Genomic DNA, 26424 nt, shown 5'->3' on the forward strand with positions numbered 1-26424 from the left:
GCATGTACTGTACAGTATGTAGGGCACCTGTTAAATTTAATGGTGCATACTGTAAAATGGGGTATAGTCAATTTCAAAGAATGTAGTACAACTATAATGCATTTTTTTATCATATTAACATATCAACTATTTCTTTCATTGGATGTTAATGCAATCATGGAATCTGTGTATCTTCTCAATATTTCTCCTCTACTCAGTTTCACAGAAATGATGTTATTCCTAGTGTGTGGGATAAGTATGAAATGTGCTACAATCTGTTCTTTTAGTGTCATAAATTAACAAATTCATCTCCTTCCCCAGTACTAGTCTGTTCTGATAATCAATAATAATTTGTAAGATGATAATTTCTTTGCCACTACTTTCTACTTTTCTGTAACTCCAGATAATCTCCAGCTGAAATATGTCTTCTGAAGATAAGAAACTCATTATCTTTGGATTTGTATGTATTTTTGCTTACAAAAAAGTAAGACACATTGTGGGGAGGTTAAAGTCAATACTTTATTAAATCTTTTTTGGTTTATAATTTTGGGGGGATTTTAATTAATTAGTTCCTAACAGTATAGACTGAACAATTTCTTATATACTGTACAAAGAAATTTATCTATCATTAAAAGTAAATTGAGTCCAAAATAATTTTCATTATTGCACAACAAAAAACTGCAGCATACAAAAAGCAATTTACATTTACATGACTCATTTTACATGAATTCACGTCAAGAAAAATAAAGTACCTTTTCTACTTGCGGGAGTTTTCTTTTTCAGTATATACTGTACAGTATCAGATTTAGTGCCTTGATGTTCTGGTGTCTCTTTTCTACAGTTTCTTTACATCCATCTCAAAATTCAAACATACAAAATTTCAAAAAGAAAAAAAATCTTCATACATTATTCAGTAACTACTGAAGTACACTTCATTATAGGCAAAATGGAACCATGTGTATAGCATCCCAACCTGGGTACAACTATTAATCACTCTACACATTAACATGCATTGACTTTACTGCACCCCACCCAGTATTTGATCACACAATTCTCTGTTCAAAGCCCTAACCTCTAGTCCACACTACTGCTATATAGTACATTGCACTCTCCTGTTATATGCATATACTGTAAGTACCTCATTCAAACAATTAATTGTCTTATGATGTACAAATAATGTGCTTCTAAGTCCAAAGCATTATCTAAGATGTCTTGCAAGTTATTCTGCATCCCAGAAATCCCAAAAAATATATGATTCAGCAAACATTACGACTGGTTAGGAATGGTATCATAACAGCATAAGAAAGGTTACAAAGAAGAGGAGGACAGTAAATGTTAGTTACTATCAGCTAATTGATTTGACGATTCAGTTTCCTGAGAGGAGCCAGGGTATCAGCTTCAAAAACATGACTGAGTAGTTTGTTCCAGTCTCCCACAGCCCTTTGCTTCCTGTACTGGTGTACGTGGATCTGACACACCAGAAAGTCTAGTGGAAAGAAAAGCACAAGAAGACAGATCAGCCATGCTGGCTAGAGCTGGGACGTGTTGGAAGAAGCTCCAGGTCAGCTTCTGAACTTTACTGCTAGCCTCCAGATATCTGGTCCCTTATTCAGTGTGAGGGAATCAGACAGGGCCTCCAGACCAGGCAGTGCAGGGCAGTGCTTGTTCTCCAGATGGTTCTCTAGAGTGGAGCACAGACTGAAACAAAAAAAAAGAACAGCTCTTTAACTCTTTGTTTTTATACAATACATTCTCCTTTTATCTGTTTACAGGTGTAGTTTCCATGCTGGAGGCAGAGACCACCCACATTTCCGAATCTCATGCTGGTTTTAAGGTAAGGCTCTAGAAAGTTATTCTAGTTTCAAAGTGAAATGTGCCCCACATGTGAAAATTTAGGGGGTGAATTTTGGTTCCAGATGTCCAACAACCAGCATTTATTAGAGGAGCCAAGAAAAGGAGACAGCTTTTTCAATTTTTTGGATATAATTTAACTTTCATTTTAAATCAGGCAAGAAAGATTCTTGTATAGTGACAAAAATAATCAATTACAAATGTGTGAGCTAAAATAATCGGCAATATAAATTGCACCATGGCAAAAACACCACCAAAGAAAAGTAGTGAAGGTATGTGTAAAGTAAAAATAAGGAATCTTACTCCCAGTGTGGCTGGTAATTGGTCTCGGGGTTGGGATTGTTTGTCTTGAGCAAGAGTATCTCATGTAGCTCCAAGTTAAAGGTGCTAATATCAGTCACTCTGAGGAAGGCCCTCAGCCCTCTCATCTCCTCCTCCGTCAGCCTCTGCTGGTACTCTCTCGGCAGTCTCTCAAAGGGATCCTATCAGAATCAGAAAGATACAGGTGAGCTGAGCACTGACTCCAGGCATAGCACCTGCAGTTCCACAAACTAGGATCCCTGAGATCTTAAATAAAAATCCTCCAGAACATTTTCATTGGTAGAATAAAATCAACTCAATAAAATTCTGATTTTAAAGGTCTCTAAATGCAATTTAAAGTTGTCTTTGAGATTTTACGTAATTACAACAGCGTCGACACATTGAATTCATGACCCTCCCGGTGCCTGTCTTAAACAATGCTGAGGCAATACCATGATGGCCTAGAAACAAACTGCAGAGCCCATGCAGCTGGTGCCAAGATGAAATGATCCAGTAGTGCAGCTTCAATATTCACCTTTCCTTTCTGCAGCATCAGTTCTGACTTCCAAGAGGTGAGCAGCTGCCATACAGATGTGATGTGCTGTAGCCAGCACTCATTTAAGGCCTGCAAACAAAGAACAAAGAAGCCCCAGCAAAAGTAAAGACCCACTAAATCCATCTAGTGGTGGACCTCATGGTCAGTTTGTCAATCAAAAGCAATTAAGACATTTTTATTTATAAGCACTTTCTTGAAGCTTTTCTTTAACATTCCTTTGGCCTGCTGATTAACAAGTGGACAGTCCCATGAAAGAGCCCTTTTCTTTTCAACCAGCATGCTTCCAAGTGTCTCCACAATATCCAGTTTCACATGTAACTGGTGGGGACAAAGCCCACCTTAACCTGTGATTGGACAGGACTGAATAAAAAGGTTCATCCTTTTGGGTTAAGTTCATAGCAATCATATTGAAGGGCTTTCAGCAAAAGGGCACAATCCCCGCTAACTCATGATTAAGCTCAAGTGTACAGGTATGTGAATTGCTATTCAAATGTAGAAAACTGCATTAGGTTTAGGGAATCAGATGGTACTTGGTTGGCCCTACGGGCACACCACTGAGAGGAGAGACCTTGTACCTTGGCCACAGTGCTGGAGACCTGCTTGCCCATCTTCAGCATGTTCCTCAGGTAGGGCAGCAGTGGTGCCTTGGCCTCCCCACCAGTCTTGCCCAGGAACCGTAGACCAATCTCCACAGCAAACACAGCATCGCACACGTCGGTGTAGGAGCGGAGCACAGTCTTCATGGCACTGCTCACTGAGCCTTTCAAGGGCTCCTGCAAGTACAGCACGCAGCTGTCAGTGGTCAGCAGGACGTGCACCCATAGGAAGTGCTGATCATGATACTGACTGGAACGAGACACTGGTCTCTGCCATGCTGAATGCCACACACATCCACTTCATTCAGCTTTTTATTAGTGCCTGTCTCACAGAAGAGTCAACCTGCATCTGAAAGATACAGAGCTTGTGTTTGTCACAAGAAGAGAGCAGCTCTTCCATCACACGTGATATTATAATTTTCTTAACTAGAACAGTCTATCTACCATTTCTAACTTGGGCAAAAAAACAAAATCTTCAATCAAAACCCTTGCCTGAGGGATCTTCGCTCGGACTCCAGCTAAGATCTGTGAAAAGTCCTGCTGGTGCCTGTTGAGGTATTTTGAAGTGTTCTATAAAAAAAAAAAGAAAAAAGGCACGAAACATTTTAGAAATCCTTCAGACGAATCCTGACATTTCAAACCCAACATTTCAGCTTAATTAATTGCCATGACAACCGGAGCTGGTTGGGATAACATTAAAATATTAATTTAAGCATTTAAAAGTATTAAATAGGACAGTATTAAAATTAAAATAAAAGCATTTAAAATATGAATGCATTAATTTATTCTGTGAATGAAGAACGCTTTATACAACTGCAGTGCTCTGTTCTGTAACTCCCACCATCCACTGCTAAGTAACAGTTCCCTTTCTTTCCCCACTACCCAGCAGTCAATAGTCTTACCGTCATGATGAGTGGTTTGCCTGCAAGAAAGCTGCGAGAGAGCTGATTCTCAATTCCTTGCATGTCGAAGCTGCTCACAGTCTGCTGGCCTTTCTTCAGGGTGTAGTGGCAGTGTGCCAACACTAGGGGCAGCAACTCTCGCTCAGGGTGGCACAGAGCTAGCTGGGTCTCAGATGCTCCCTCCAGGGACACAGTGTAATTGCTGTTAGGAACAAAGGTGGCAGTACATTTGTGTCTTGACACAAGGCATGAGAATGAGGCCCTGGAGAGATTTAGACTAAATTCATATTATTCTGTACATTCAGGGCCACTGCTCTCCTGAGGAACGCTCATTTTTATTTAACTTAGAAAGAAGAGCCACCTATAGGGGTAAAGAAAGGAATTATCTCTTTTGTAGACAGTAAGTCTCCCCTCATATTTAAAATCTGTGAAATGTACACACTGAATATATCCAACTTAATCGGTGTGCATATCCTGGTCGAGAGTACAATGAAGTGTGCGCGCTGACCTGTCTGTCTCTGGGGCCTCCTTCCGGGCCTCTCTCACCAGGCTGTTGTGGGTTTCAGTCAGGAAGTCAATCAGGGTGCTGAGGCAGGAGCCGGGCCCTCTTCGACACAGCGACAGGAAGCCCGCTGAGCTGTCTGTGCTCAGGTCAGCCTCACACAGCTCCTGCTGGACACCTGTCTCCTCTGAGCCGGAGACACAATCACTGAGAGACACAGCCTACACACAACTCCTTTTCTCGGTGGTGCAGACAGGTTAAACTGCTAATAATGCAGTGCTTTTTGGAACAAATGGAACAAATTAAATCTGCTTTTGAAGTCTCTATCCATCTCATCAGACAACATCTGCTTCGATGACCGATTTCCTTTCTCGAAATTAAAGTCTTCCAAATCACACATGGAGGATGTGTTCTGGCTTACTTCACTACAGCAGCTGGTATTAAAGATTTGTTTGCTTTAGAAATGCCATGTGACGTCAGACATTTAATTAAAATTGTCCCATTGTGTGACAGTAAAATATAATTAGCATTATTTTTGGTACTTAAGGTACAAAAAATACTCTCTCTTGTACCTCAACCTTCTTGTATAGTATACTCTAGTAAAAAAATGCACAAGGAACGGTCCTGTGTGCATAAGCATACAAATAGATTTCCACCTGTTTTAATGCAAGCACACGCAAGAATATAGGAGAATACTCACTGCTGTTTGCAATCTCTGTCCTCAGCTGGTTCCAGACATTTATGAAGACCTTTACCCTTCTCTTAAGCACTTTCTTCTGATAGCCTGAAGGGGGGGACAGACTTATAAACTTAGTCAGAGGTCCCCCACTCTCATCCGCAGGATCCAGAATGCAGTGGGTGTTCTACCTCTACTGTATTTAAATTGTCAACACCTTAAGATTGTTTAGAAGGGAAAAACCAGCTGAGTGAAACCTAAGTGAGATCATTTTAACACTCTGTGAAGAGCTCTTTATAGTGTAACTTAAGGACTTAAAGAGTCTGCTGGATACCAGATTCAGATGCCCAGAAGACAATGTTTAGATAAAAAGATCTTAACAAAAAGGAGGAGCACAGGTATAAAAATTTGCAAGACTCTACCATGCAAAGACATTTCAAGGCACCTATCTGCTCTGCTGTTTCCAATACACTGCTCCAGAAGCACAACACAAGCAAAAGAGGTATTGAACAGAACTGGCTGTGCACCTGTGGGCAGCTGTTGGAGAATCTGAGTGATGCTCTGAGAGCCAACAACTGTCACATGAGGAAACATCCTCAGAAGGTCAGTCTGGAGGGCAGCCAACTCAGGCAGGTGGCTCAGGTGTCTGATACAGTGTGCCTGAAGGAGAAACACATTTCACCAAGACACCAGTCAGCAGCTCTGATTATTTCCTGAAATTCTGGATTTACTCTTTGATATACAGATTTGCCTTTTCCTAATTTCCTTTAATAATGGAATTTAATTTGCTGAACAATAATATTGTACTATAAATTAATTGTGCAATTAGTATTAATTATTAATTAATACATTAATAATGCATATTAATAATAATTGCTCACACTTATATACTTTTCTGGACACTCCACTCAAAATGCTTTACAAGTAACGGGGACACCCCTCCACCACCACCAATGTGCAGCCCTACCTAACCCTAACCCACCTGAATGATGCAATGGTAGCCATAGTACACCAGTACACTCACCCCACATTAGTGGGGAGGAGAACTGAGCCAGTTCATAGATGGGGATTGCTAAGAGGACATGATTGGTCAATTACAGACTACAGGGTGAGCACCCCCTACTGGCCCCACTAACACTACTTCCAGCAGCAACCTTAGCTTTCCCAGGAGGTCTCCCATCCAGGTACTAACCAGGCTCACCCCCGCTTAGCTTCAGTGGGTTGTCAGCTGTGGGCTGCAGGGTGATATGCCTGCTGGCTGGTTTGTTTAATAGGGGATCATAGGGTGCATCTGTCTTGAACAGTTAAATAAGAGAAAATAAAAGCACAACAGATCACATTATTGAAAATAATTGATCCAGATTATGAGAACAAAAACAAGACAGACATATTACAGTTACCATCTTCATTGAATACACGTGCTAAAAAACAGGTTAGTTATCGTTCAAAGAGACTCTCATCAATTCCCGACAGTTCATCTGAGAAATAATTAATAAAGAGACGGATCTCTATGGCAGAATTAAATGCACAATGGAAACCTTTGCATTTTGATGTCACTATTGGATTACAGAGCAGGACAGAATGAAGATAGTACCTTCTTCAGGAAGAGCCACAGCAGAGGGTAGCCCTCCCATCCTCCACTCTGGTCCAGGACCTGGGTAAAGCGCTCCAACGTCAGCCTCTCGGGGCAGGTCCAAAACCTGGAGTTGTCAGTGGGGCTGTCCGAGGGGAGGGTCAGTATGGACACAGGGTTTCCATAGAGCACCTTCATCAGGACACTCCCACTGAGCCGGTCATCAGCGCTGATCTGCCCGTGGGCCTGGGTTAGTTTCTGCTCTAAGTCCTGCAGAGCCAATTGCGAAGGAATGAAACTGAGAATCTCCATTGATCCTGAATACATCTTCATTAAAAATAAAAATCAAATAGACAAATTGAAACCCTCAGATAGGCATGCTTTGGCAATTCTTCCTCACATATAACTATACTTACAAATTTAAGAAAGACTCGCAGTGAAGCTCTAGCAAATGTGAAGAAAAATCAATCAAATAGTAATATAATTATGGCACTCTCCCTGTTCATCCTTTGAAACGACAGCTATGATGTTGTGTATTTTTCTCTCCGTGATCCAGAATCAATCACATCCTGAGAGGGTTTTTCGACTCACCTGCAAAACAGGCTTGATCACAGCATTACAGACCAGCTTTTCCCACTGCTGCCTGGCTTGCTTAGAAGACAATGCTCGGCTCATGTCAGAGGATCCTGATGGTAAAGGAAAATTTAAGTTACCACTGGGCTACTGTCACTTCTACAGCCTAGATTTGGCATGGCCAAACACAGTAGTCTCCACACCTCAGAACTGCACTTACTGAGCCACTCAGTGTTCCATGCCACAGGTAGTTCTGCAACCACTGAGCTCACTGCCTTCTCAACCATAGCCCAGGGTACTACCAACTGAGCCACTCACACCCACTGCCTTCTCACAGCAGGCCAGCACTATCATTTTAAATGAACAATTGGTGGCTTTTTGGAAGGCTGTCTCTTTTTTTAACCACACACCTCTAGTGCATCCCAGGAAGGCATGGATGACCAGGTGGACAGTGATGGCTGTGTCATCCATGTTCTTGTCCAGAGCCTTGCCCAACACTGTCATGTCCTTCTCAAGGTGCCTCCACAAGAATGGCACCACATCCATCACACGTGGGTATATCATGTCTCTGATCCCCTGTAAACAAGTGTTATCTAAACTTCATGAGCTAACAAGAGAGGTGTACTGCGAAATAGCACAATGAGACTGGCTATAACAATAAAACAGTGCAAGAAAATGCCAGTTACAGATGTATAATTTTTTAGTCAAAACAGAATCTCATAGAAACCAAAACAGCTTGCAACTCCTAACCTAAAGTTCTTATAATATCTCTCTTAGGCTTTGTTTATTCACCCCATTAATTGATGTAACAAGCAATTTGAATGGCTAGATAAATTTAAGAAATGATCAGTCAAAAAGGAAAATGCAAAAGTGATAGTTATGGCGAAGCTTACATTTAACACAAAAAGGAAATTCATTGGTTTCTTACTTGAAGACTGCAATGTGCTCCCAGCAGCATGGCCAGGTGTGTCAAAAGCCTCAGTATGGAGAAGGCAGCCAAGGATATTTGTCTGTCTGGCACATCTGACCTTACATGTGCTTCCCCTAAAACATGGCCAGTTCGTGTCTGGTCCTCTATGCTATAAAGACAAAAGAAAAATGGAAAAACTCAAACATATATCCCAAAATCTAATTATCTGCGGTAAACTGACATCCAGACATGATTAAATGATACCATTTTAAAAGTCAGTCCATTATTAGTATACTATTGAGAAGTCACAGAGCAAGGGACAATCTGGTATCTATATTTGATTAAGCTAGCATGTCTTTGCAAAGAGGGAGGAAAGTGGCCAAATCCCACACAAAACACAGAGAACATGCCGAAACCAAAGAGAGTTCCACCCAAAGCCAGAACTGAGCCCAAAACACTGGAACGCTGGAGAGAGCGCTAACCCACTCTCTGACACCTGCCTTTTAAAAGTACTCCCAAAAATAATGGTTATACTACTAATAAGAAAAACAAAATCGGTAATTTTCTAGTTTCAAGAAATATGTTTATGACACAGAATTTGGAACAATGCGATGTACTGAGCATTCTGTGGTTCAATGACATAATAAGGATAAACTGGAGATTACATGTCTGCTCTGATGAAGCCCTCAACTGGCTTGTGTCCGATGCCTCCAATGGGTGCTCCGCAGTCTAGACACACAGATTTAACCATTGGCTTTCCACACTGGCAGAGAAATGAAGATACATTTCCATTACACTTTTAAACCCTTCATATCAAGCATCACTTGTTAAAAGACCATAATGCTGTATGCTTAAACTAATCTGAGTATTTGCAGAAAGTCATTCTTTCATGTGAGCAGATTCAAACTTTGATCCTTAGGAAAATGTAGCACAACACAGTATTGAATTCTAGCTCACTGCTATACAGATTAAACCTGTATTCAATACTGTTTAACATTACAGAAAAAGGTAAAGGTTTCTTTGTCTTATCTTACCTCTCCAATAAAGCATACGTGACCATTGACACAACCTAAAATGTAAGAGTTAAGTGTTAGTAGCAGCAGGTGCAGTGATATTTTGTTTCTTAAGATACTAACTGAAAAATGAATTTGATCAAAGATCTGATTTCTTCTGAGACTAATACATCAGCACCTGGAAATTATTTTAAGAAATGTCATAGATTGTCCAACAATGTTTTTTTTTTTAAATAAATAATAATAATTATGGAAGGAAACTTTTTAAATGTCATCACACAACAGGACAAGCTCAGGGCTCACTCACGGTATGAGTGCAGTTTCTCTTTCATCCACCTATGAACTTCAGCTGAGTGATCATCAGGCATTGTGGGAAGGAAGGCATCCTAAACAGGTAAAAGGGGACACAGGATGATCACAGAGCATTGAGCAGTTTGCCGGTAGTTTTGTTCTTTTCTAGCCCTGACATCTGTCAGAACCCCCGCTGGTCCCAAAATGTGCACATTCATTTTTTATTTGCAATTTTTTCTCACCTTCATTGTTTGTGTTCGAGAGGCAATCTGCTGAAGAGGTGACAATAGGTGGTTTCCAGTTAGGAAGATGGCAGCTGCATGCACTAGAATCTCCAGTAGAGTGCGACGTTGAGCTGACAGCGCTGGCGTGATGGAAAGACTGGACCCACGCCCTCCAAGCTCATTAGTCAACAGTGCAGAGCAGAACTCCTGGTATTCCCTTGACAAATGGAGAGGGCTGATTCTCATGAAGTCTTGCAGTAACCCAGTCTCCTGCACAATTGAAAACGCATTGAGTAATCCACCTTCACCTTTAAAGTCTGCCTACTGATAAGCAAAGACTCATTTATTCAAATCTGTTAACCAGACAATCCAAGTGTGGACTGTTCTTCAGCAGAAAACATTTCAATGGCATGTCACACTACAAGCCTTCCTTTTAACTTTTGTTGGGGATGTTGGGAGAGATCCACACTTGCATACCTCTGGCTTGGGTTGTAGTCTGGGGTCAGACGATACATACAGACAGGTGACCTGGCGGAACAAGGCCAGGGAAAGGAGCACAGGTGCGGTACTGGAAGAACAATCCAGTTCCTGCAACAAGAGAGTTAAATAAAATCGGTGACTCCAGTATACTCTGGGGATGTGTTCTTGAATAATGCATACACTGTATAAAGAATCAATGGACATCAAATGAATTTTCTCCATAAGGATTAATGTAATCTTTCTATTTAGTAGTGGTTAATTGATCCAGGGATCTCTCTCAGCTGTTTCTTGAAAGAATCCATCAGCTTCAAAGCCATAAAAGAGTTAGGATAAAGAGTTACAAATGTTAGGATCGCGAACAGGTTAATACAGCCTACACACTCGCATTAGAAGTATGTTTGTGGAGCAGATATACATTGATGCTTTCCATTATTGCTTCAGATAAAGTATTTTATCCAGTATTCAAAGTATCAAACTAAAAATAACCGTTCACACTTCTGCTTATGCACTGTAGAATAAATATTTATGAATAAAGTAATATACATATAGTGCATTAAAGTATTAAAGTCTAATGAAAAAAGTTTAATGAAAAAGTTAAAGCTGTTTTAGAGTGTGATGTAAAGCAGTTACATGGGTTTGCATTATTGGAGTGACACACTGTAGCTGCAAAGCATTGGGCCACAGAAACAGAATCTTGGCATAATAAAAAAACAACATATTTACAAATCAATGGCTACAAAATCAAGATTAAGCATGGTGTTACTGGACTCATTGCTACAGCTTCATTTTGTTCAAATGCCTATTTAGGCTGTAGTAGCACTTTTTAACCTATTCTTTATTCATTCCTTTATTCATTATGCCAGCAGCCATATCACACTGCAACTGACAACCCACTGAAGCTCAGCAGGCGTGAGCCTGGCCAGTACCTGGATGGGAGACCTCCTGGGAAAACTAAGGTTGCTGCTGGAAGTGGTGTTTGTGGGACCAGTAGGGGGGCGCTCGTGGGGCTGCGGACTGTGTGGGTCCTAATGCCCCAGTATAGTGACAGGGACACAATACTGTAAAACGGCGCTGTCCTTTGGATGAGATGTAAAACTGAGGTCCTCACTCTCTGCGGTCATTAAAAATCCCAGGCCGTTTTTAGAAAAGAGCAGGGGTGTTACCCCGGCATCCTGGCCAACTTTCCCCCTGGTCTGTACCAGTCATGGGCTCCTAATAATCCGCATCTCTGAACTGGCTTCATCACTCTGCTCTCCTCCCCAGTGATAGCTGATGTGTGTTGAGCATACTGGTGCGCTATGGCTGCTGCACATTGGTGGTGGTGGAGGGGAGTCCCCATTACCTGTAAAGCGCTTTGAGTGTAGTGTCCAAAATTAACATTATTATTATTGCTAAAGAGTAACACCTGCTCCACATTACAAAATTCAACTAAGAGAGTTTAAAGTTCTTACTGCAATTTTGCAACAATAACAGTATCTCCTCAAACAGCAGCATTGTGCTGAAATCGTCTCTTGTTTAACAGATTTTATAGCCCTAGAAATGGAGGTCTACCAGGCTGTTAAGAATTATGAAGTTATGCAGAATCCCCTGACCTGTAAAGCAGCAATGATGGGGTCAGTCTGTGACTGAAGCAGAGCCCTGCACAAGTCATCCCGTAGGGCTTTGTAGTGAGGGCCACAGCACAAAAAGCGGTCCACTTCAGCAGGAGCATGACTCTGGAGAAAAGCAAAAAACTTATGGCATGTAAAGTTTTTATTGTTTTTATTTAATTGTTCAAACTCCAAGAGAAGATAGTGCCTATACGTCAAGTTAAATACATCAAACATAGCATAACCCAAACACAGCATAAAGCCATCCTTCCAGAACTTAATCTGTTCTTGGATTAGTGTTTCTTTTACTGACTATGTATATCTTGTCTATGTCAGTGTCCTGTCTGTTTTTGCACCGTGGACCAGGAGGAACAATATTTTGTTCCACTGTATACTTGTATATGGATACTTTACTTTATGATGGATTGATTTATAGCCATGACTTGAGCATTTGTAATTAACCTTTTACTTTTTGCACTGAAATTCAGTTAAAAACAATTAGAAGGATGAAAGTTTCTGCAGAACTAAAATGTCGTCAACCCTTAACTTAATCACAAATTGTCTGATTTACTTCTTTCTGCAGCAATGGTTTTGCAACACTCATCAATCAATAAGCAGTCAGGCTGTATTCATAATGACCATTTTAATCTCAACTACTGTTTACAAGCAAATGGAGTCAGAATGGAGTCACAATAGTCTCAGTAACTATGTTATAGTGCCATCAATTGATATTTCTGGGTATTTCTCCCTAAAAACCCTGGTGTTTTTGTGCAAATTAAAATATCAGTCATTTTACACATAAACACATATACAAATGTGCACCTACAATTGAGACCTTATGACATGGCACCTTATATATACTGTAGTATAAACCTGTTACCTGTAATTCAATGACCTGTGCAGGAAAAATCCAGTGCCAATGTGCATCTCGTAGCAGAGCTTGGACACAATCCATTCCTGCCAGTCTGTTGACAGCCCTCAGCAGGTAGACCCGGTACCAGTTATTCCTGGAGTACTCACACACGGCCCTCACCTGCTGCAGGTACCCCTCGACCAGCTCTGACCCTGCCAGGGGAGGTAGGCACATCTCAACCCCAGGACATTTCGGAACAACAGAGCTCTGCTCTTCTATATGCTGATTGATAATGTCCCTAAATAAAAGAAACTTCAGAAACAGCATAATGGCTAATTGCTGGAAGCAGCAGGTTTTAATAGTATGTGTAGCCAAACCCACTTCCTACTTATTAGATACTGAAGTAACAACTAGTACAGAAGTAAGTCATAACAGCATAGAGATCTTCTTAATACATGGAAAAAGAGTCAATGACAGATGTTGTACTGTATATACAGTAATATAGGAACAACTAGACAATTGTCTCTAATATAACTGAGAGTAATACTGCAAGCAGTACCACGGCATTAATACTTACAACAACAACAAAATTAGAACAACCACAACAAGAGATATAGTTGAGCTGCTGACCTAGGTTAGCCCACGTGTTCTTCAGAAAGCTGGCAGCCATGCCCAGATAGAGTCTCAGTCGTGCCATGGTCTGGATGAACTCTGCAGGATCCTCCTGCAACCCTGCGGTCTGTCTGCGGGCGACCCTGCTCAGAAAATGAGTGGCCCCCTGCAACTGCTTCTGCGACACATGTCCCTCCTCCTGGCCTGGGCTGAGCAGGGCATCCTGGAACAGAGGCCACAGCACAGATCTGACTGAACCTGCTGGAGCTTAGGAGAGTGAGGGTTCCTCTAAGGAATTCCTTAACCCTCTCTGCTCATCTACTCCTTCCGTCTTTCTTTCTGAAAGGGAATTATCTGCACTCACTTCAGATCAGTTTAGATCCACTCTATCACTGCGTAACAATGCAAAGAATGCCTTGAAACTCTCAGTGACTTCACTTTAAAAAGAACGAGAAGAAGCTGAAATAAGCTGCAACATATTGCACTATAAAAGATAAAATAAATTCCTTGTGTAGGAGGATAATTGTACTAATAATTCATGTCTAAAATGAACCATGTACCACATTAAAAATTGAAAATCAAAATTGAAAAAAGCGTGCAGTGATAATTAGGGATTTACTTGTTATCCCCTCTGCTCTCTGATTCTTTTACCTGGAAGCAGTTGACAAAGAGCAAGTACAGCTCAGTGAGGTCTTCCCGGTCCAGAACATTCCTCTCCAGGTTCTGCAGGTACCTCTGGATGTGACCCTTCACCTGCTCAAAACTGAGACACAGTACTGGTAACCCTTCTTAATTCCTTAATTTTCTTAATTTACCACTGGGAAACAGCTGACATTCCAGTCATACAGTAACTGATGACTGATCCATGACTTATTTCAACAAGAGCTTCTCCCTATTTTGCAGTACAGTGCTGTAGTGCCCTAAATGGATAGAGTCAGGTCATGGCTCCCATACTTCTTTGAAGTAAAAAGCTCCTGTGAACTGATACTTTGTTTAAAGTACAAACACTGAAGTACTGTATATCCCACAGGTGAAAGCAAGTTTTTTCCTGCATGAGAAAGTTCTGCAGTATAAGCTTACTAGCACATAGCATTTGACAGCTCTCCCATGGTCAAATACAAGGTTACAAATGTGTAACACAGCACAGTAGCAGGGGTGGTACCTGTAGTGCAGCAACAGTTTGGGCAGCACAGAGCGAACTACAGGGCTGTGGTCCACACACTCCAGGAAAGGGCTGAGCTCTCTAGTCCTGTACACAGCACCTTTGGGCACAGAAGCACACCAGCAGGGTCAATGTACCTGGTATGAGCTCTCTAAACCTGAGATCTGAAAGCTACAGTAGCTATCACAGCTCATTTCAATCACATTACTGATCTGGGAACAGAGCAATGTTTTTAATCCAGGCCAGGTTTTTTTCTCCTTTAACCATATGACTACAAACATTTTCCCTGGTCTATTACGCTCTTTAAATTCTCTCTATCCACAGTTGCCTCACCTTTCCCTCCCTCCCTCCCTCCACTCTCCCCCTTTTCACCTTGTGCAGAGATGAGCAGGGAGAAGAGGAGCTCCACCACGCCCTCCTCAGGGCAGGTCTCCTCTGCGAGGCAGAACCGTGACACAACCTCCAGGAAGAAACAGTTGCACTGTCTCCGAAGAATTTCATGGTGCTGCAGGGCACCCCTACGCCAGGGACAGAAGTTATAATAATATCCATATTTCTTTATATCAATAGAGATTTCAAGATACATAAAGGCCTACTGAAGCTGAGCGCACAAGCATGAATTGGAAGAGATCTAACATTTTTTTCTAATGTTTTAGACAAAAATGTTGGATTTCCTTAAATTCAATGTCTAGTTATCTGCTCATCTACTGTGTTTGGGCTGATCAATCAATTAGCTTTTCTGGAGCATCTGAAGGCACGGAAGGAAGGATAGCATTGTATAATCCTACTTACTTCAGCTTGTCAGACACAGCTGGCTGGTAATCTGCCGGCAGACCTGTTTTACACTGAGGACAGAACAGCCGGTCCCCATCAATGCTATGTTGGATGCAGGTGAGACAGAAAACATGCTCACAGGGGAGAATGGCTGGCTCGGAGACAGCCAGGAGGCACACTGGACATTTCTGAATGCCATACCTGCAAAACAGCAACAACTTTCTTTACTTCCTCTTTCTTTACTTGACCTATCCACAGTGCATTACATTACAATCCCATTGGATAAGGATGGGCCACACATGCCTAATTCCACAGATCACTCCATACAGGAGTCAGGAACAGTGCAGTGGAGATACATTAAATCTAAAAACCCAACTCATAAATTCTGTTAAAGTTTCTTGGGCTGAGGTGTTTAACAGGATAAAAGGCACCATCACCTGAAGTCCAGGTGGCTTGATTGCTCATTGCAGGAATGGAGAACCCTCATCAGCCCCTGGAGTGCGTCTCTGTTTCTCAGTTCAGGGGAGCCTTGCATAAACTGGATACAAGAGAAAATCACATCCAGTCAGAAAACAGCCAGGTCTTGCAAGGCAACTGTGAAGAACAGGGCTGGGGAATTAATATAAAAGTGAAGCAGGATCTCACCTTGTGCAGCAGTGTGCAGTGTTTCAAAGCCAGAGCCTCCAGTCTCTGGTTTCCAGTCATACTCACTCTGACTACCACCTGCTGGATGAATGCTGCAATTACAAGCACTCCCTGCCACAAAGACCTGCAAAGACAGCAGTAACATTAATAATAATAATAATAATTGCTTACACTTATATAGCGCTTTTCTGGACACTCCACTCAAAGCGCTTTACAGGTAATGGGGACTCCCCTCCACCACCACCAATGTGTAGCATCCACCTGGATGATGCGACGGCAGCCATAGTGCGCCAGAACGCTCACCACACATCAGCTATCGGTGGGGAGGAGAGCAGAGTGTTAGAGCACAGATACAAAACAAGATTATACCTGAAATTAAGATGTAACCACCAGAGTTTGAAAAACACACAATTAACATTTCCAAATCAGATGGGTACAACACAAAATTATTAGTTCTTCTATTTTTTTAAAGAAAGAGAAACTTTCACAACACTAAAACAAAACCCAGCGCAACTAAGAGCAGCTTTGATAGTGAAAACAAAATTTTAAAAATTAGATATCTAACGCCCAAGGGTTTTTAAGCCCACCTGATTGTATCCAGCTGCTTGAGACACCCAGGACTGCAGAGTGTGCTGTAGTTCTGTCCACAAGCTCTCTCCACACAGGACTGGAGCTGTCTCACACTCTGCAGGAGGGAGCGGCACTCCTGCAGTGTTCCAGTGGCGTGTCTCTCAATCGCCTCAGCGTACACTCCAAGAGCCACTACATCCTCGTTCTGATACAGAGCAGCAACATAGAATTATGTAATATATATAAATCATAACTATTCAACTTAAACAGTTATTGATTTAACTCTTTGTTCTTCTACATAGCACAAACAGAAGTAATATTTTAAATCTGACGTCATTTCTGGGTTTTAAGCAGCCTTTGCAGTTTGGGAGCTATGCTCTATTCAATCTAGCCAACCCTTTTCCCAACCGCTTACCATTTCAGGAGACCCACTCTGAGCCCCCTCCAGCAGAATCCTGGTCACGTGAGGCTGAAGCTGCAGGATGTGGGAGAGATTGACCAGTCGTGGCCCAAAATGTCTGAAAGCTGCTACAATCCAGGCTGGAGACAGGTCAGAGGAGACTTTTGTTTCTTGCTGTAGCTCTGACACACAGTTCAGCACTGCCCTAGTGAATACCTACAAAGACAAATGAGGGATCATGTCACCCCTTCAATCTTTTCTATCTATACAGAACCCTTATACTGGGTTACGTTTTTGAAGGCCCTGCTCATTGTCTGCACTCTAAAGGGATACTATATCACCACTGACAATCACTTAAGACAATTCCCTGACAGGTTCACAGCATAGTATGAGCTCTTCATCAGAGATATCAAATCTATATCAGGCATATAGATTTATTTTATTGAATGGTGTCCACAAGCCATATCATCAGTTATCTGCACAAACTAAAGGACAAGCCTGGAGCAAGACTTGCTTTTACAGGGCACGGCCCACCTTCAGTTCCTCTTGGGAGGAGATATTGATGGACAGGAGCAAGAAGTCCTTTAAGAATCGGTGGCCAAGCTCTCTCTGTTCCTCCTCTGCCAGTTTTGTAATATAGCTGCCCAGCCTGCTGCTCTTAAAACTGTTCACAAACTGTAGGATCCTTTGTCCACTGTCCTCTTCTGTCCCTAAACAGAGTAAAAGATAATTAAAAGATTATTAAGGCATGTAACTGCTTTCTGTACTCTGCTGCAAAATGAATCAACCCAGAGCCCAGAATGAAGAGGAAATGTATCCATCCCATGCATTTTGAACAATACACGGACTTTGGAAAAGAAAGGGATCTCTGCTAATCAAGTGATAAGTGACATGCTGTGATTTGTGTACCATATCCATTTCATACCTACCCAGTTTGGAATTGCTAATTATTTCTTTACATTGATTAACAGGTTGCTGGAGGTGCTGCTTTGCAGGGGGTTGGAAATATCCTGGGTGACTAATCCTGACTAGTCATCTAACTGTGCACTGCGTCTTGAGACATGAGCTCTGTTTTAGAAGAAGCACATTTTTTAAGGCACTAACCTGGAACATAATATGATTCCTCCCAAATGCTTTCGCACTGCAATCTGATCAACCAGCTGAAGGGGGCAGCACAGGGCTGTGCCTGCTTCCCCAACCACAGATGGCGCTGCACTGGGATCTCCTCATTCACTACACTGAAAGAGAGGATGGGTACATGTTATACCCAACGTTTTCATTTTAGCTTCAGATGGAATCTGATAAACCCCTGATGAAAGCTCTCACACAAAAAAGGCAGTGTATTTAATCACAAGACAAATGTCTCTTAAAATGCAAGATAGTTTTATCTCGGAGTAATTTTTCTTCATAAAATTGTATGGCGTACTATAATGACAACAAAAATGAAACTATCCCATCGTGTTGCTAAATCTATGTTTGCACTGAACTATGGGCTGCACTAACTTGAGAGGCGTGCAATACAAATTAATAAAGGATTCTCTGCAATGTGAGAAAAGTCACTTTATGATTGACCATGAACACACAGGAGCCTCTTAATTCCTATTTCATCTCATATATACGAAGGCGACCACTAGGAAGCAACTGTTTTCCAATTACATTATCCAATACAGAGCCGCAGGGGAGCCAGTGCCTATCCTGTCTGGATGCCAGACCATTGCAGGGTAAGCAGTAAGGGAAATATAAAGTATGCCATATAATTTATTACCTTATGCATGGAAGAACACGCTAACATTGCCCTAAGGTCTCTCTTGGTTGGGATTAAGAAGTGCTTCTATTTCACTCTTGCTCAAAGGCCAGAAATGCACCTAAAGTTACCTTTGGTTCTGGGGCAAAATCAGGTGGTCTTCGAGTATCTGGTGATCTTCCAGAATGTCAATCCACAGCTGTGTGAGCCAGTTCCCAGGCTCACTCTTATGCAGCAGGTCCAGGTTGAAGTCCCGGTCCAGAACCTCCACCGTTCGGGCCAGAACTGGAGTGATTGTCGCCTGTAGGCAGCGCCACACAGTATGTCTGGAATTGAAAATGCCCATCAGTGCAGAGAAACCCTTCCAGTAGGGAATCACATTATACCACTAGTTATTTTTTACAAAACCAAGAGTGAAAGAAGCAAAACCAGAAATCAGAGGTGAAAAACCTTGAAGCCTGGATAAAACGCGTACTCCAGTGTTGCACAAAACACTGCAATGAACACAATGAGTTCACAACGAGACTCTATGGGGGGTCAAATGTAAGACTATCATTTCTGAAGCGAGGAGCTTCAAAGGGAAGAGAATGGGCAAGAACAAAGATCTACAAATCCAGGGCCGGGTACCTGAGGGTGCCTCCTTCTTGCAGAGCCTGGCGTTTCCTGGCTTCCTTGCTCACCCACTCCTCTGGCGAAGGAACCATCTCCTCTTTCAGTGCCAGCATCTGAGAAAGCCTCTGCAGAAGCACCTGCACAAACCTCACTGTGGAAGGACAGCAAAGACAGAGATCGAACAAGGCCGACTGTTCTGATCACCTTTCCTCACTAGGTCACAGAAGCCGATTCCACTAAATAGCAACAAGGGCATCTTACTGAATGAGCCATGCAGCTATTTCATATATACATTCAGCAGACAAATTCTAACATTCATCCTCTCCCTACCACAAACCCTCTTGATGATGGGTTCATTCAAAATGTCAATGAGCTGTTTATTGCTTTGTACCTTCTGGAGTTCCCTGCTTTTTTCCCATGAGCCCCAGCAATATCTGCACACACTCCATGCTGCGGGAGGCCCTATCATCAGTGTCTCTCAGTAAAGCCACAGCACTCTGGACACAAGACTTCAACAGAGAAACACAATCCAGATGGGCACTGCTTCCCTGTAAACGGCAGACACAGACATGTGGAACAGTCAGAAAATGGCCAGGATCATCACCTGCAGAAATAAATATCTGTCTCCCAGTGAGACAGTTCTCTCTGCCTTCTGTGTCCTACCCTTGCAGTGCAATTCTCTGAAATTACCAATAAACAGTTTATACCTTTTGGTTTTCAGCAATGCTGTCTCCAAGACTGCCAGCTTGCTCTGGATTTGAAAACAAACAACAAACAAACCAAGCCACATTAGATTTTGCACAAATTACATTACTATGAAGTTATCTGGATGATGTTCTTATCTAAAACAACTTAAATGTCTATCCATTTCTACAACATACTGTAGCATTTTACTCGATCACTCTGAATGCTTTGCTGAAGAACACAACAGCAGTACCCCACACTGGACTTGAACCTACAACCTTTCAGTTGTCCAAAGCCATGACTGTAGCATTCTATATTAAAACATAGCATACACAGAACAAGGAGGGTAAATGTGGAATATTTTCTAAAATCCCCATACACTTTTGCATGGTCATCTAATTTGCAATTTCATGAACAGTATATGTTTAAAATAAAATCTGCTTCAAGATAAGCCTTGATGAGTGATGAGTCATTTAACTTGTGGGTAAAGAATTTTAATACAATTTTGAAAAGAATTCTCTGATATAGCTTCTCTAGAGTTGTTGAGGACTAGTTAGGGGCAAGTGTTGGCAGGAAAGTCTTTGATATCACACACAGCGAATACCTGGCTGTGAAGAACTGGTGAGGAGCTCACTGATAGGAAAGCCGCAGAAAGCAGAGAGGTCTGAACTCATGTCCTCTGTGTCCCGCAGGTCATCAATATGGACTGACAGCCACCTGCCTGCAAAAATAAAATATATAAATTAACAGTCTTACAGAGTTGCTAATAAAGACTCAGTTACAGCCCCTTTTACAAGCTCACACTATTAAAAAATGTATCAGGGACTATTATTCCAGGAAGAGTGACTTTGATTACAAAACTTTACAAGGACCTATAGCATCTCATAGTATGAATCAAGGTGTCAAGCAGAAAAAAATTGCAGAAGTGATCTGCTTATATGATGCTCAAAACTACCTCCTTGGAAACCAATATATTGGGAGTCGCCTGCTATCCTGGACAGTTTGGTGATGAAGACCATGTAGCACTGGGACATTCTGGTCCCGACTGAGCTCATTTCATTCATGGCACAGTACCTGGAGAAGAGGGGATAACCATGAAAAACTGTTTCACATAAGGATAGTATTCATAATCTAAGCCTTATTCAACTACAGAAAGCTATTGTGATAGGGTTCCTCCTTCATTACATGGCCATTCATGCATTGTTGATTCTTAATGTAAGAGACCAGTTGATTTTTGGACACTGGTTATGTCTTGATCAGGACCTTACACTGTGAACATGAACAATCTTTATTCCAAGTTGATAATGAGGATGTATATTGTCGTACATGCACATGCCACCCTTAAATAAATCAGAAATTTTGGGACCACTGCAAAACCTTGGACCCCTTGATTAACATTGTATAAAATGCATTGACTGCTGTGTGGAGCAGTACTGGAGAAGGAAAAGGAAAGAGCACTGACTTGGCAGAGGCAATGAGCTCATCACAGTGCGCAGATTCTTCTACATCTGTCTGGACAAGCAGGACCCGCAGACTAGCCCTGTCCTCTCGCAGGAAATTCCTGTAACCGCACAGTCACAGAACAACAGGCAAAGAGTAACTCTGGAACACATAAAATTCACTATAAAACAAAAATATGTCAAATGAAAACATTCTTGTCTTTGTTTGAACATATGCAGTAAAACAAATGTCTGTGGATACATTTACATTTATTAAATAAATATGACCCTTATAGAAGAAATATACAATTTAGAAGACTGCTGGCACAAATATCAATACTACTGGACCCAAATGTCATAAACAGAAGATAAATATTATAGTTTAGTGAGCATCACTGGAAGCCTGAGAATTTGAAAGATGAAGAAGGCAAATTAGAAATTTCCAGAAGGTACCGTATCTTGCTGCAGAAAGAGGACTCGGTGTCAAACTGGTGCAGGGAAAGCAGAAGAATCCCACTGGTGTCCAGACTCAAAGCCTGCGCCACTGCCCGCACATCCGACTGGGTGAGGAGGCTGGAGTAGGTGGTCACCTGCCAGAGACGAACAGGAGTTAACAGCAACATCTTAAGACAAAAAGGACAGGATACCTACAGGAGCAAATAATGAAATTCCATTGTCATCAAAGCAGAGGTCATTGAAACCATCAATCATTAGTAAATCAAATATAATTCCAAAATTAGGAGGAAAACGTTTCTGTTTATTTATTTTACATTTAAGTTTATAGTATGTATTTCAGGTGAAAAAAAATTAAAAGCATTTAAATGAAAAAAGGATATTTTAAAAGTTAAACTTATTAAATATAGATATAAAGAATGCAGAAACATTTTAGACATTACTTTAACCCTGTTCTATTTTCCCTTCAAGAAAGCACTCAGAAGATTCTATAAGTATAACACCTGATAAAGAAACAAACATTACATGCACCACCAGTTAAACTATTAAAAAGAATCAGTTACCTCTATGAACCTGTTCGGGTCTTCAGTCTTATTCATGTGGTTCTCCATGAAATCTCTGAGAGAGAGATGATGCTGTTGGCGGAAATACATTCTTTGGAGCATCTTCTTCTCCTGGGAGCTTAGCTCTGAGTATTTGAGGCGCAAAACTGAGTCTGGTGTAGCACAGCTCAGCAGGAAGCATTTGGCAGCTTCTAGGACCTCATCTTCTTCCATTTCCTCACTGCACTTCACAATCCCTCCTTCTTCCATCATACTTTCATTTTCTTCCATCACCCTTTCACTTCCTTCTTCTTCCATCTGTTGTTCATTTTTTACTTTAGCTATAGGGTCTCCTCCCTCTCTCCCCTTCATTTCAATATCAATCTGTTCTTCCAGTGGCTCATCATTCTGTTCTTCTGCTTGCACACCGCTGTCACCTGTGTCACACTTCTGACTTTCTCCTATTGTGTCCTCAAAGGAACCACCAAACTCACCATGCTCCTCCATCTCTACATCAGTCCCTGTCCCCTGACTTTGCTCTTGTACACTTAAATCCTCCTGCAGGCCTTCCACTTCTTTGTCCCTCCACTGATGTCTGCATTCCATGGCCTGCAGCACAGCACTGGCACAGGCATCCTCATGGAACCCAATAAAAACATCATGAGGATGAAACTCCTTCCTTTCTCCATCCACAAAGATGAATTCTTGGACCCAATCCTTAAGCTTCTTCAGTACCCTCTTTTGATAAGTGGTGAGATCGGCTCTCCTATCCACTTGGTGTTTTTCAAGTCGGTTAATGAGAGGCACAGGAAACTGGGTGTATACCTTATTCTGGTCCTCCACTACCACCAGCCTAAAGTCTCTGTGAACCCTACACTTAACTCGGTGTGTTCCCAGCCCCAGGTCTACGTACTGCTGCCCACCCAAGTATACATAGTATTGGTTTAGAGCATCATACAAGCTCTCATACAGGTTCTGCAGATTAAGAAGAATCACAGTCCGACCTGTCTCCATGCATGTTTTAACACGGTTCACATTCCGACAAACTTGAGCATACTCCTGGTCTTTAGGGAACCCCGATCCAAATACTATTTCAGGAGGGTTACGGTCCTTCTTTGAGAATATGCTTTGCTGAAGGATGTGAAGGGCGGCATTATTAGTGGTAAGTAGCAAAAGGTAGCGACTTTCCTCCTGGTTCCTGTAGTCTAAATTCTTTTCAACCATCCACAGAGTGCTTGGGCGGGTGACCTTCCTAGGATCCTGAAATATATCCTGGAAATAATTCAGTGGATCAAATTCTTCCAGTCGTCCACTAAAATTCCGAAGGATGGCCTCTGCCAACTGGCTTTCAGTTGGCTCTTCCTGGGATGCCTTTACCAGGGCACAAATCATTTTGATCAGGCTATAGTAATCCCGAAGGCCAAAGAACTGGTTGCATTCCACCTCTTTGCAGATTCCCAGAAAGGCACTGGCCAGTTTTGGGAAAAGGTGCTGGATCTTAATTAGGACTGTGTTATCAGAAGAGCAGATTCCTTTGGCTGTCTCCACCAGTTCATGTTCACTTGGATCCCACCGTGACACAAAAATCCCACGGTTCATTTTAGCAGGGTCCAAGGCCCAATTAGAGATCCCTACAAAGCCAACTTTCATGTGCGGTTTTGGTCTGTCATTGTCAATGCAACCATCCTCCAATAAAGGATGCAGTGTCTTCAGAGGCATCTGAGGTGAATCCTCCGCCAGTCCGATCTCATCCAATACCACCACAGAGACATATTCTTTCAGGCTCTTGCCCTGTTGGAAGCGGGCACATTGCCAAAAGGTGCCAATGATTCCCTCGGGACTTGAGTGTGGACTGCACTGAAAGGAGACCATGTGCACCTGTTTCAGATTCTTAAAAAGACTGCAGTGTGAGGCTTGGCCTTGCATGGCATCAGCTACCACAGTCTTGGCTAAAGATTTAGAGCTTCCAGGCTTCCCGACCAAAAAAAGAGGGATTCTAAGCTCTATACAAATGACCATCAGGAAGACGTTTTCTTTCAGGGCTTTGTTTTTGGCCACAGTGTCTCTTGTCTTTATGTTTTCAAGAAAAACATCTTGACATGAAGAGATCTCTTTTTCTATAAAGTCAGGTCTGTTCAAAGGTTCTGGGAAGAACCTATAAATACAGTTGAGGTATTCCCTTTTAGAAACCAAGGAGGGGTAGTAACAAACGCCTACTGCTAAAGCTAAGCATTTCAAAATCTTCTCATTGCTGTTAAGATGATCATAATTGTGGAAAACTAGACTACTGTGGTGGTAGAACCAGATTAGCACCTTCATGGACCTCTCGACATCTCGCAAGCTCACAAAACTACATTCATCTCTGCGACTACGCATGAACCTCTGAGAAGCTGCCAACACCGCTGACACAGTTTCTGTACATGTAGGTGGCAGTGCATGATCTGTGGCCTGTCTTTGAACAATCTGTCTAGTGTAAGAAAGTTCAGCAAAATCACTGAGTTGTCCGAAGTCCCAGACCAAAGGAACCATGCTGGGTGGCAGTGGCTGAACCCTATAGACTAGCTGCCTCAGGGGAACATTACCAAGTCTGTCTTCTGTCTCTCCTGCCTTCACTCTGTAACCCAGTCCTGCCAGTTCCAAGCGTCTGATCATTTCTGGGGAATGTTTTCGATAGGGATTGCAAGCAGCTACAATTTTCAGTCCTGTGTTTGGCTTCAGAGGCTGACCCCGGACTGTCCTGTCACATAACACCTCTTTGATGGCAAAAATAGACTCTGTGGTGTTGGCCTCATCAAAGAACAAAACAGTGTCCAGTTCAAATTGTTTTTTGTTTTTCTTAGCCAGGATTTGAGCCTCCTCCACCTTCTGGTAAATCATCTCTGCGGTTGTCCCCCCATGGACTTTCACCAATTTCATATTTTCTGTTGTATGTCCTCCCTTTTGTAGGTCACAGAGGAAACGGACAAGTCTGGTTTTTCCACAACCTGTTTCTCCCATAATAATCACAGGAATCTCGCAGCGGAACCGCATGTGTATGGCCAACATCTTCATCACGTTGTCAGCAGTCAGTTCATAAGTGGGATCTGGATCAAACTGCCCTTTTATCCACCCCTTTTTAGCACCTACAACAAACGAGAGCCTCTGGATCTTGTCCTCCCTCGGCAAAGCGTCAAAGTCTTCACTGAGAGAGATCCCCTGACGCTGGAGACCCTCAAGGAGCTCAGAAGACATCACATTACCCATTAGCACTTCGCCAGTGTGAGGATCCACTGCATCACAAGCTCCTGAGTGTTTCCTCTTCACATGGAAGCCAAGGAAGGACATGGTAAAATGATCAGCATTAAAGAAAACGTATGGGTGAGACTCGCTCTCCCAGCGCTTGCGGATGGTCAGTTGGGCCAGGATATCATTGTCTTCATCTGTGGAGGAAAATGTGGGACTTTGGTCAGACACATCCATGGATGGGGTGGCGAAATCCCGTGCCATCAATATCATGAACTTCACAATGAAGCTCTTGAAGCCGAGGAGGTGATTCCCAACAAATACAGGATCACAGAACAAGGAGTTTTCACAGTCATTCAGCTGTAGATTTAGAAACCAAGTAAAGTTTTGCAATTCTGTCCAGGATGGATCTTTTACTCCACAGTACGCCAGTAGGTAATAGAGACAATCAGATGGGTCTCCTTCTATGAATCCCTTCTGGTACGTGAAGTCATCTAAGCTTTGCTTCCCATTGTATCTCTTCAAGTACTGATAGGGTCTCTGCACGCCATCACTGGCAAACACCTGCATATCCATTAAAGGATCCAAGGATCTCTGTAGTGTCCCCTGACGTCTCATCAGCTCCAAAGTCCTGACTTCCTTGGGAGGTCGGCAGAGGATTGTGGGAAGGATGTCAAGCAGGCCTTGTTTTGACTGG

General features: G+C 42.2%; 1 protein-coding gene across 4 annotated transcripts in view; it reads right to left on the bottom strand.

Annotated features, from left to right (window-relative positions):
• Positions 1–479: 479 nt before the first annotated feature.
• Positions 480–26424, bottom strand: part of rnf213b (ring finger protein 213b) — a 43581-nt gene continuing 17636 nt past the window's right edge. For 2 of the 4 annotated variants that reach the window (XM_088599912.1, XM_088599913.1), the window contains exons 28-67: positions 22527–26420; positions 21964–22100; positions 21534–21632; positions 21027–21145; positions 20676–20792; positions 20095–20138; positions 19779–19935; positions 19403–19538; positions 18907–19101; positions 18136–18269; positions 17566–17741; positions 17047–17247; positions 16649–16836; positions 16062–16185; positions 15854–15954; positions 15435–15617; positions 15015–15160; positions 14643–14742; positions 14132–14243; positions 13499–13703; positions 12896–13080; positions 12019–12141; positions 10424–10534; positions 9965–10216; positions 9739–9817; positions 9453–9487; positions 9084–9181; positions 8437–8587; positions 7919–8084; positions 7527–7621; positions 6957–7205; positions 5890–6022; positions 5387–5470; positions 4693–4873; positions 4185–4386; positions 3775–3852; positions 3262–3459; positions 2666–2755; positions 2134–2312; positions 480–1677 (exon numbers count right to left, since the gene is read on the bottom strand). In XM_088599912.1, coding sequence (XP_088456038.1) covers positions 1542–1677; positions 2134–2312; positions 2666–2755; positions 3262–3459; positions 3775–3852; positions 4185–4386; positions 4693–4873; positions 5387–5470; positions 5890–6022; positions 6957–7205; positions 7527–7621; positions 7919–8084; positions 8437–8587; positions 9084–9181; positions 9453–9487; positions 9739–9817; positions 9965–10216; positions 10424–10534; positions 12019–12141; positions 12896–13080; positions 13499–13703; positions 14132–14243; positions 14643–14742; positions 15015–15160; positions 15435–15617; positions 15854–15954; positions 16062–16185; positions 16649–16836; positions 17047–17247; positions 17566–17741; positions 18136–18269; positions 18907–19101; positions 19403–19538; positions 19779–19935; positions 20095–20138; positions 20676–20792; positions 21027–21145; positions 21534–21632; positions 21964–22100; positions 22527–26420 — 9393 coding nt within the window. In that variant the 3' untranslated portion in view covers positions 480–1541. Of the gene's footprint in view, positions 1678–2133; positions 2313–2665; positions 2756–3261; positions 3460–3774; positions 3853–4184; positions 4387–4692; positions 4874–5386; positions 5471–5889; positions 6023–6956; positions 7206–7526; positions 7622–7918; positions 8102–8436; positions 8588–9083; positions 9182–9452; positions 9610–9738; positions 9818–9964; positions 10217–10423; positions 10535–12018; positions 12142–12895; positions 13081–13498; positions 13704–14131; positions 14244–14642; positions 14743–15014; positions 15161–15434; positions 15618–15853; positions 15955–16061; positions 16186–16648; positions 16837–17046; positions 17248–17565; positions 17742–18135; positions 18270–18906; positions 19102–19402; positions 19539–19778; positions 19936–20094; positions 20139–20675; positions 20793–21026; positions 21146–21533; positions 21633–21963; positions 22101–22526; positions 26421–26424 lie in introns of those variants that run through there. The other 2 variants (XM_088599914.1, XM_088599915.1) reach the window with 2 other exon arrangements.

Source organism: Lepisosteus platostomus, chromosome 11, assembly GCF_059453375.1.
Source record: "Lepisosteus platostomus isolate fLepPlt1 chromosome 11, fLepPlt1.hap1, whole genome shotgun sequence".
Lineage (NCBI taxonomy): Eukaryota > Metazoa > Chordata > Actinopteri > Semionotiformes > Lepisosteidae > Lepisosteus > Lepisosteus platostomus.